General features: G+C 49.6%; 1 protein-coding gene across 4 annotated transcripts in view; it reads right to left on the reverse strand.

Moving 5' to 3' along the window:
• Window positions 1-11,711, reverse strand: part of LOC121877939 (alpha-catulin-like) — a 180,092-nt gene extending 168,381 nt beyond the window's left edge. For all 4 annotated transcript variants that reach the window (XM_042383927.1, XM_042383925.1, XM_042383921.1 and 1 more), the window contains exon 1: window positions 10,626-11,711. In XM_042383927.1, the coding sequence (XP_042239861.1) occupies window positions 10,626-10,628 (3 nt within the window). In that variant the 5' untranslated portion in view covers window positions 10,629-11,711. The remainder of the gene's footprint in view (window positions 1-10,625) is intronic.
• Window positions 11,712-12,062: the final 351 nt, after the last annotated feature.

Consider the following 12,062-nt stretch of genomic DNA (forward strand, 5'->3'; position numbering starts at 1 on the left):
GTGAGGCAGACAACGCCACATTCCTGAGTCTCACCACACCTTCTCCACCACCACCACCGCGTTCTCCACCATCAACACGCTTCCGCCAGCACGCTATCCCCACCACACGTCCTTACCATCACGCCATCTCACCACACCACCCCAACACGCCTCTACCATCACGCCACCTCCACCGCACCACCCAAACACGCCTCTACCATCACGCCATCTCACCACCACCCCAACACGCCTCTACCATCACGCCACCTCCACCACCCCAAACACGCCTCTACCATCACGCCATCTCCACCACACCACCCCAACACGCCTCTGCCATCACGCCATCTCCACCACACCACCCCAACACCCTCTACCATCACGCCACCTCCACCGCACCACCCAAACACGCCTCTGCCATCACGCCATCTCCACCACACCACCCCAACACGCCTCTGCCATCACGCCATCTCCACCACACCATCCCAACACGCCTCTACCATCGCCACCTCCACCGCACCACCCAAACACGCCTCTACCATCACGCCATCTCCACCACACCATCCCAACACGCCTCTCCATCACGCCATCACCACCACACACCACCCCAACACACCCTTACACCACGCCACCTCCACCACACCACCCCAACACGCCTCTACCACCACGCCACCTTCAACAACCGCCTCCTCAACACTATCATCACACAGCGAGACAACAGAGATGATTCCCCAGTGCCCATCTCTCTCCCGTCCTTTTGCTCGTCCTGGCATTCCCTCCATCCCGCAATGATACGTTAAGCCAGACGAACGTTCGCCCGACCCCCCCAACACACCCCCTGCCTCACCCATCTACCCATCACTCCCTTCCTCACCCCATCTACCCATCACTCTCCTTCCTCACCCCATCTACCCATCACTACTCCTCCCTCACCCCATCAACCCATCACTACTCCCACCTCACCCAATCAACCCATCACTACTCCTTCCTCACCCCATCCATCCATCCACTACACCTTCCCCTTCCACATTCCCTTCCTCTCTTAAGTCTTACCTTGTGGGGCGTCGGCTTTTACACACACGCACACACACACACACACACACTACGGAGGTCGTAAGGATGGTCGAGATAGAGGCAGATTAGGCCGCCATAGGTCAACGTCATACTCCACGAGCTAATAATGGTGGAGGACTCCTACCAGTACGGATGGGGTGGGGGAGTCATAGGTCTAAATGAGCTTGGCTGGCAAAACAAATAGAGCTCACAGTCCTTATAGATCAGCATAACTTGACCTATGGGTAAAGGGACGCTTATCTTTGTCTTCCCTCTCCTCCGCCTTCCTTCAGTCATTCATAGGGTCAAGGTATCAGTCTAACACAGTCCTAAGGTCTCTCTCTCTCTCTCTCTCTCTCTCTCTCTCTCTCTCTCTCTCTCTCTCTCTCTCTCTCCCCTGCAGCAGAGGACGCATCGCTCTCACCTTCTACAGATGGTTATGCTGTGACGTGGTATCGACGCCTCCTCTCCTCCCGTGACACAAAGGCTGACGGCACACCTGAGTACCTCCTATTTTTTAATTAACACTGTTGACATGTTCAGCCTCCTCCATTCTTCTGCACCACACCCCTCACCCATACACAGCCCCAGCCCTCACCATACAGCCCCCAGTCTTCACCCTACACGGCCCCAGTCCTCACCCATACGGCCCCAGTCTTCACCCACACAGCCCCAGTCTTCACCCATACAGCCCCAGTCCTCACCCACCGGCCCCAGTCTTCACCCATACAGGCCCCCAGTCCTCACCCACACAGCCCCAGTCCTCCCACCCACGGCCCAGCCCTCACCCCCACCAGCCCCAGCCTATCCACCACCCCAGCCCTCACCCATACACGGCCCTCAGTCCTCACCATACACGGCCCCAGCCCTCACCCCACGGCCCCCAGCCATCACCCATACACGCCCCCAGCCCTCACCCATACAGCCTCAGTCCTCCACCATACACGCCCCCAGCCCTCACCCATACAGCCCCAGCCTCCCCATACACTGCCCCCAGTCTTCACCATGGCCCCCAGTCCTCACCCTTCCAGTTCCCAGCCCTCGCCCTACACACGCCCCCAGTCCTCACCCATACGGCCCCAGCCCTCACCATACCCACGGCCCCAACCCTCACCCATACACGACCCCTCAGTCCTCATCACACAGCCCCCAGCCCTCACCACACGGCCCCCAGTCCTCCAACCATACACGGCCCCAGTCCTCCACCCACTACAGCCCTCAGCCCTCACCCATACAGCCCCCAGTCCTCACCATACACGGCCTCAGCCCTCACCCATACACGGCCCCCAGTCCTCACCTACAGCCCCAGTCCTCACCCATTCACGGCCCTCAGTCCTCACCCATACACGGCCCTCAGCCCTCACCCATACGCGTCCTCTCCTCCCTCTCTCTCTCTCTCTCTCCCTCTCTCTCTCTCTCTCTCTTAAGGTAGGTTAATATACGAGTTTCCTTCAGTAGTAAGAGGGCAGAAAGGTCACCTGAGGCCGTGTTTACATCAGCTGACGCAGGTAAACAAAAGACGGGATATCATTAATTAGTGAGGAGCACAGGTGTGTGTGTGTGTAATGTGTGTGTATCAGTTCAATTATTTACCATTCCGACCGCTACCACAGGCACTTAACAACCAGCACAATCACATTCAACTACCATTTCCATTGCAATCTACCATCATCAACTACCATACACACACACACACACACCATCAACAACCACACCCACCACTGTCAACCACGACACGCGCTCCACCCTCAGTAACCAACACCAACCAACCACTTCGCCACACGCAGGCCTCACCACACGCAGGTCTCAACACACACACACACACACACACACCCTTGACAAACATAACGATATGACCATAAAATAAAAATAAAAACACTGATAGGTCACGCAAGACTAACACAAAGATGTACACATACATACATACATACATACATACATACATACATACACAACTGGCTAAATGAAGAAAATTGCCTTCGATTAATGATAAGTGGGTAGTGAAGTACTCTCTCTCTCTCTTCTCCCCCTCCCCGTATCCTCTTTCCACCTTTTTCCCTTCTCCTCTCTAAAACAGTCCCTTTCTCCCTCTTATCCTCTCCTCTCTCCCCTCCCCTCATCTATCTTCTCCCCTCCTCTTTCTCTGCCCCTCCTCCCCCTCATACCCTCCCCACCCTCATCGTGGTGTTGACAGACGCAGACAGGAAAAATAATAAAAAACAGCAGATAGTTGCAGCAGCCCGCACGTCAAATTAATACTGGAACCAGACGCCCCACACTCGTACTCCCTGACGTAACATAAACATCTCTTAAAACACTGTCAACATTACTATTTTTAACACCAAAATAAACCGTATTATGTTTTCCCCATTTCTATTAACATTTTGAAGTTATTTATAGTTCAGGTAGAGTTAGTGTTTTAGTTAAGGTTGAGTTAGTGTTTAGTTAAGGTTGAGTTAGTGTTTTAGTTAAGGTTGAGTTAGTGTTTAGTTAAGGTTGAGTTAGTGTTTAGTTAGGTTGAGTTAGTGTTTTAGTTAGGTTGAGTTAGTGTTTAGTTAGGTTGAGTTAATGTCTAGTTAAAGGCAGAGTTAGTATCTAGTTAAGGTAGAGTTAGTATCTAGTTGGGTAGAATTAGTATCTAATTAAAGAGTAGTTATAATGGAATGTTTCGAAGTAATAAAGTATATTCCTACACCAGCCTTAGGAGTAACATTCACCGCATGAATATTTTGGGGCGAAGAATGTGACATTGGCAGCTGTACACATTTGGTCGCTGTACACAGCCGCTGTACACACTGACCGCTGTACACCCTTGGCAACTGTACATATTTGGCCGCTATGCACACTTGGCTGCTGTACACCTTAGCAACTGTACGGGAACTGTACACATTTGGTCGCTGCGCCGCTGCACTTGGCCGCTGTACACACTTGGCCGCTGTACATTGGCCGCTGTACACGCTTGGCCTGTACACACGGGAACTGTACATTTGGCCGCTGTACACACTTGGCAGCTGTACACTTAGCAACTGTACACATTTTGGCCGCTGTACACATTTGGCCGCTGTACACATGGCCGCTGTACACATTTGGCCGCTGTACACACTTGGCCGCTATTACACTTGGGGAACTGTACACATTTGGCCGCTGTACACACCAGCAGCTGACACACTAGCTCTGTACACATTTGGCCGCTGTACACACGGCAACTGTACACGCGGCAACGGTACACGCCTGGCAACTGTACACTTGGCAGCTGTACACCTTGGCCGCTGTACACACTTGGCCGCTGTACACACTTGGCAGCTGTACACACTTGGCCACTGTACACACTTGGCCGCTTCTACACACTTCGGCCTAATACACTTCTTGCACACATTTGGCCGCTGTACACTTGGCAACTGTACACCCTGGCCGCTGTACACTTGGCGCTGTACACACTTGGCCTTACACTTGGCCGCTGCCACACCTTGGCAACTGTACACACTTGGCAGCTGTACACATTTGGCAGCTGTACACACTCAGCAGCTGTACACACGTGGCCGCTGTACACATGGCCGCTGTACACACTTGGCCGCTGTACACACTTGGCCGCTGTACATTTGGCAACTGTACACACTTGGCCGCTGTACACACTTGGCCATGTACACACTTGGCAACTGTACACACTTGGCCGCTGTAACATTTTGGCCGCTGTACACATGGCCGCCACATAGCAGCTGTACACATGGCAGCTGCGCATGGCCGCTGCACACACCTGCGCTGTGTACACATGGCGCTGTACACACGGCGCTGTACCTTTGGCAACTATGCACACTTGGCCGCTGTACACACTTGGCCGCTGTACACGCCAGCGCTGTACACTTGGCAGCTGTACACCTTGGCCGCTGTACACACTTGGCTGGCACATGGCCGCTGTACACGCCAGCACGCTGTGCAACGCTGCATGGCAGCTGTACCACACAGCCGCTATGCCGCCAGCCGCTGTACACATGGCCGCTGTACACGCCAGCAACTGTACATTTGTCGCTGTACACACTTGGCCGCTGTGCCAGCGGCTGTACACCTTGGCCGCTGTGCACACTTGGCCGCTGTACACCTTGGTAACTGTACACACTTGGCTGTACACACGGCCACTGTACACGCCCAGCCGCTGTACACATGGCCGCTGTACACCTTGGCCGCTGCACACGCCGGCACTGTACACTTGGCCGCTGTGCCGCTTGGCCGCTGTACACTATGCGCCGCTGTACCACTTGGCCGCTGTACACACTTGGCAACTGTACACACTTGGCCGCTGTACACACTTGGCCGCTTGTACACACTTGGCATCGTATTCTTATGATTTTTTTAATAGTCGATCAAGAACGAGAAGTATGAATAAAGTTTTGTTTGTATATAAAAGAAAATATATAAAGACGTAAATTATACTTAATAATCTGGTAGTTGAAGCACCTAAAACTATGACCCTAGTGAACGGTGTATATCCTGTAGTTGAAGCACCTAAAACTATGACCCCGTGAACAGTGCTTAATAATCCTGGTAGTTGAAGCACTAAAACTATGACCCCTAGTGAACGGTGCTTAATAATCCTAGTAGTTGAAGCACCTAAACTATGACCTAGTGAACGGTGCTCCTAGTAGTTGAAGCACCTAACTATGACCCCTAGTGAACGGTGTAATAATCCTGGTAGTTGAAGCACTAAAACTATGACCCTAGTGAACGGTGCTTAATAATCCTGGTAGTTGAAGCACCTAAAACTATGACCCCTAGTGAACGGTGCTTAATAATCCTGGTAGTTGGCACCTAAAACTATGACCCTAGTGAACGGTGCTTAATAATCCTGGTAGTTGACACTCAAAACTATGACCCTAGTAGACGGTGCTTAATAATCCTGGTGTTGAAGCACCTAAAACTAATTACCCCTAGTGAACGGTGCTTATAATCCTAGTAGTTGAAGCACCTAAAACTATGACCCTAGTGCAAGTGCTTAATAATCCCTGGTAGTTGAAGCACCTAAACTATGACCCCTAGTGAACAGTTGTATAATCCATAGTGAGTTGAAGCACCTAAAACTATGACCCTAGTGAACGGTGCTTAATAATCCATATTAGTTGAAGCACCTAAAACTATGACCCCTAGTGAACGGTGCTTAATAATCCTGGTAGTTGAAGCACCTAAACCTGCCCCTAGTGAACGGTGCTTAATAATCCTGGTAGTTGAAGCACCTAAAACTATGACCCTAAGTGAACGGAAATATGGGGTTATGGAACCTTATTTGGGGGAGACAAGGTAAAATTAATAAATCTGAACCCCTGACATAGCCCCTTAAATGTGAACCCCTGACATAACCCCTTAAATGTGAACCCCTGACATAACCCCTAAATTTGAACCTGACATAACCCCTTAAATTTGAACCCCTGAAATTACCCCTTAAATTTAAACCTTTGATATAACCCCTTCATAAATCTGAACCCCTGACATGAGCCCTTAAATTTGAACCCCTCAGAAAAATACACCCTGAGATACACATGTATGCACCAACTCCTCCCTGTTCTCCCTGTCTCTCCCTGTCTCTCCCTCCCTTTCTCTCTCTCTTGTGTCAAAAGTCTTAAGGGCAGCTGCTGTAAACTTTTTTTCTCTCTTATTTAGTATCGAGAACTTGGTAGAGATTGTCAGGTTGGGTGTCAGAGAGCGTGTCAATAATCATGAGTTTACTTGATAGACTAAAAACCTTGTCAATAACTACTTGTGGTGACCTGATATTGACTCGTTTGTTATCGTCAGTCTCGTCACATTATATTTGGTTGTCATCCTCCCAAGAGCTGCTGCTGCTGCTATCGTAGTGGCAGGTTTCTCTTTTATCATCTAAGTTACATCGGGGAGTCAATCATGGTGGCATCCTCGGGTCTTAGAGTTGGTGATCACGGCCCTCTCTCAGGTGATAAACAAGGAGGCGTTGTGTCCGGTACTGCACTTGGCCGCCTTCATTTCCTCAGTTGTAAAATCAGGCACTCATTTATAGCTGGGTGCCCTGGAAACGAACTTGCGATCCTTAAGACAGATGTCAATGTGTGTCCACTCGACCACCGCAACCTTGTTATCAATATGACTTGAAACATTCTCCTGCCGCACCACACTACCACCCACTCCAGTACTGCTGTAGGTGTCCACGCCGCTGACCACTCTATGGTGGTGCCTCTATGGTGGTGCACCCTCTATGGTGAGTGTACCCTATGGTGAGTTTTCCCTCTATGGTGAGTGTACCTATGGTGACTGTACCTCTATGGTGACTGCATCTATGGTGACTGTACCCTCTATGGTGAGTGTGTACCTCTATGGTGAGTGTACCCTATGGTGACTGTACCTCTATGGTGACTGTACCCCAGGAGTGACTCTATGGTGAGGTGTGCCCCTATGGTGAGTGTACCCTCTATGGTGACTGCACCCTATGGTGACTGTACCTCTATGGTGAGTGTACCCTCTATGGTGACTGTACTCTATGGTGACTGTAACTCTATGGTGAGTGTACCCCATGGTGAGTGCACCTCTATGGTGAGGTACCATCTGGTGAGTGTACCCTCTATGGTGACTGTACCTCTATGGTGAGTGTACTCTATGGTGAGTGTACCCCTATGGTGAGTGTACCCTCTATGGTGACTGCACTCTATGGTGACTGTACCCTATGGTGAGTGTACCTCTATGGTGACTGTACCTCTATGGTGACTGTATCCTCTATGGTGAGTAGCACTTATGGTGAGTGTACCTCTATGGTGAGTGTACCATCTATGGTGAGGTACCCTCTATGGTGACTGTACTCTATGGTGAGTAACCCTCTATGGTGACTGTACCTCTATGGTAAGTGTACTTATGGTGACTGTACCATCTATGGTGACTGCACTTATGGTGACTGTACCTCTATGGTGAGTACCTCTATGGTGAGTGTACCTCTATGGTGACTGTACCCTCTATGGTGAGTGTACCTCTATGGTGACTGTACTTATGGTGAGTGTAACCCTATGGTGACTGCATTTATGGTGAGTGTACCTCTATGGTGAGTGTGCCCTCTATGGTGAGTGTACTCTATGGTGAGTGTACCTCTATGGTGAGTGTAACTCTATGGTGAGTGTACCTCTATGGTGAGTGTACCTCTATGGGTATCTATGGTGAGTGTACCCTCTATGGTGACTGTACTCTATGGTGAGTGGTTCCCTATGGTGAGGCACTTATGGTGACTGTACCATCTATGGTGACTGTACCTCTATGGTGACTGTGTACCTCTATGGTGAGTGTACCCTATGGTGAGTGTACCCTCTATGGTGACTGTACCTCTATGGTGACTGTACCCTCTATGGTGAGTGTACCCTCTATGGTGAGTGTACCCTATGGTGACTGTGTACCCTCTATGGTGACTGTACCCTCTATGGTGAGTGCACTCTATGGTGAGTGTACCCTCTATGGTGACTGTACTTCTATGGTGAGTGTACCTCTATGGTGAGTGTACCCTATGGTGAGTGTACTCTTATGGTGAGTGTACTCTCTATGGTGAGTGTACCTCTATGGTGACTGTACCCTCTATGGTGACTGTACCCTCTATGGTGAGTGTACCCCTATGGTGAGTGTACCCTCTATGGTTACTGTACCATCTATGGTGACTGCACCTCTATGGTGACTGTACCCTCTATGGTGAGTGTACCCTCTATGGTGACTGTACCTCTATGGTGAGTGTACCCTCTATGGTGAGTGTACCTCTATGGTGACTGTACCATCTATGGTGACTGCACCTCTATGGTGACTGTACCCTCTATGGTGAGTACCCTCTATGGTGACTGCCCTCTATGGTGAGTGTACCTTATGACTGTACCCTCTATGGTGAGTGTACCTCTATGGTGAGTGTACTCTATGGTGACTGTACTCTCTATGGTGAGTGTACCTCTATTGAGTGTACCTATGGTTACTGTACCATCTATGGTGACTGCCCTCTATGGTGACTGTATTCTTATGGTGAGTAACCTCTATGGTGAGTGTACCTCTATATATTGCACCTCTATGGTTATAGTGACTGTACCCTCTATGGTGAGTGTACCCTCTATGGTGACTGTACCATATGGTGACTGTACCTCTATGGTGACTGTACCCTCTATGGTGAGTGTACCCTCTATGGTGAGTGTACCCATGGTGAGTGTACCTCTATGGTGAGTGTACCTCTATGGTTACTGTACCCTCTATGGTTATGGTGACTGTACCTCTATGGTGACTGTACCTCTATGGTGAGTGTACCCCTATGGTGAGTGCACTTATGGTTATGGTGACTGTTCCTCTATGGTGACTTTGACCTCTATGGTGACTGTACCTATGGTGAGTGTACCTATGGTTACTGTACCCTCTATGGTGACTGTACCCTCTATGGTGACTGTACTGTACACTCAATGCTAACTGTTATAATTTACTGACTGTGTGACTTGACTGGGTGTTTGACTTGTAAATGACAGGTGTATTGCAACCGATCAGCTGTTTGACTTGTAAATGACAGGTGTATGACAACCAATCAGCTGTTCGACTCGTAAATGACAGATGCATGAGACAGATGTATGGCAAACGATCAGCTGTTTGACTCGCAAATGACAGGTGTATGACAACCCATCAGCTGTTTGACTTGTAAATGACAGGTGTATGAAGATTAAACAGCTGCGAGCCTCGTAAACAACAAAGTGTGTGTGTAAAGAAAAGGTCAAGTGGATTGTATGAGCACTAAGCCTCTGTAGCGCCGCTGAATAACGAGATGTATGTTGAATGAGCCGGCGCTGGGGGGATGGGGGAGGGATAGGGGGGATAGGGAGGAGGGGATAGGAGGGGAGGAGGGGGGGACAGTCAAACATACGGCCAGGATAGTAAACAAGCCAGAGGGGATTCACCACAATAGCGCGGCTGAGGCTATATCCTGCTTGACTACTCCCTGCGCACACACACACACACACACACACACACACACACACACACACACACACACACACACACACCAAAGAACTACCTGAATAATGCATCGTGTGTGTGTGTGTACATATGTGTGTGTTTTTTGTGTATGTACATTCTGCTGAAGACTGGATTACACTAACTGTACAATACTAACTGTACTATACCAATTGTACTATGCTAACTGTACAGTACTCCAATAACTGAACTAACTGTACAATAATAACTGAACTAACTGTACTCTAAGTGTGTTTGGTAAGCGATATAGCACAGACAATCACAATTAAATTACAGAGAAAAAATGAGGTACACGTGACTAATTAGTTTGTCTAGACAGGTGTTATCTGCTGCACCTGTCCGAGAATAACGCATTTTGTTGTTACATATTCAGGTTGTCTCTAGACGTGTAAGTTGTCGTAGCTTCCTGAAATGTGAGTCAGCACAGAACCAACACCGGGAGAAGTAGGTGGAGTTCGTGTGAGGGTTACCACAGTTGACGCAGAAACCCGGTTGAAGGTGGCAGCTGTGGCCTAATGACATGGTATTTGTGTTGTCTACCAGGGAGGTGGATATGTGCTGATTTTAACTCTTTATACATGGGTGTGTATGGGGGGGGGGGTACTCACCATGGTAGAGGCTTGTTGAGAGGCGGCGCTTAGGAGGGCGGCGAGGGGCGTGAGGAGAGAGCGGCCTACCAGGTACACTAGCACGTAGGTAGAGAAGCCATCGGCCGCCCCGCACCCAGCCACGGCCACGGTGGCTGTCACGCGGCTATCTGCCCACGGCCGCCACCATCCCCCAACACCTGCCTCACCACCTGCTCCCGCTCCTCCTCCTGCTGATACTGGTCCTGCTGCTGCTGCTCCTCCTGCCGCTGTTCCTCCTGTAGGTGATGCAACTGCTGTTGCTGTGGCCGACGCCCCTGTAGCAGCGCCTCACTGAGCCTTCTCCTCGCCGGTGGTGTTCACGAGAGCTAGGAAGAAGGAGGGCGAGGGCCAAACTCCCTGGCTCTCTGCTGGCACTTAACGCGTCACTGGCTCTCACTCCACACCTGGTGTGCTGAGGGGAGGAGGGAGGCGAGGGCGAGCTCAGAGAGTGGGAGGGAGACAGCAGTTGAGGTGCACATGGGGCCAACAGTGCTGACGCAAACACACTTGGCGAGTACCGCGGGTTAACGCACACGCAAATATCACACACCGCGAGACACGCACACGGAAAAACACACCTGGCGAGCACCACGGGAAACGCACACGCAAAAGCACCTGCGATAAACGCACAAGCAAACACAGCAGGAGACGGGACGACGTCCCTCACGCGCGCGCACACACACTCCGCACCTGCACCACACTCCCACCCTCTGCGTCCACTATGGGGTTGAAACTGACGACGTGCGTGGCGCTGTGTTGGCTGACACACAGAGTAAATTAACTTGCTGACACAGTGGGTGTTCCTGACGCCACTGAATTGATAAAGATAGAGAGCAACTGTGTGTGAGTGTCTTATGTGTGGCTTTCTTGCTGGTTGGCTTGCTTGCTTGCTGGCCTCTCTTCTTGCTTTGTAACACCAGGCTTCAGCGCATGCAAGAGTCTGTGTGTGTGTGTGTGTGTGTGTGTATGAGTGTGTGTCCGTCTCTTTAACAACTTCACAAGTTCCTCACACTAAACACTTCACCAACTGATCATTTCGTCACAAAATTTGGCACAGTTTCAACCTTCTTATATATATACATACATATATAATATATATTTCTTAATAAATTGAGTTCACAACATACATAAATATATATATATATATACATAATTTATATATATGTGTATATATATATACTGTATATATTTCGTTCTCACTATTGACAACAGCAGCTAACAAGACTTGTAATCATTCACTTCACTCTTCACTAAAGGGAAAAACTTGCTGGAAATATCAAAAATAATTTTCGTTTTCAAAATAGATCATTGTTATTGTGGGATATAAAAAAACTATATGGGGAGGGGGTGGGGGCCTTATAAATATACAAAAACCAAAACCAAAATAGAGTTGCCTAATTCGAGAGAGAGAGAGAG

The sequence above is a fragment of the Homarus americanus genome, unplaced genomic scaffold (assembly GCF_018991925.1).
Source record: "Homarus americanus isolate GMGI-L3 unplaced genomic scaffold, GMGI_Hamer_2.0 scaffold33468, whole genome shotgun sequence".
NCBI lineage: Eukaryota > Metazoa > Arthropoda > Malacostraca > Decapoda > Nephropidae > Homarus > Homarus americanus.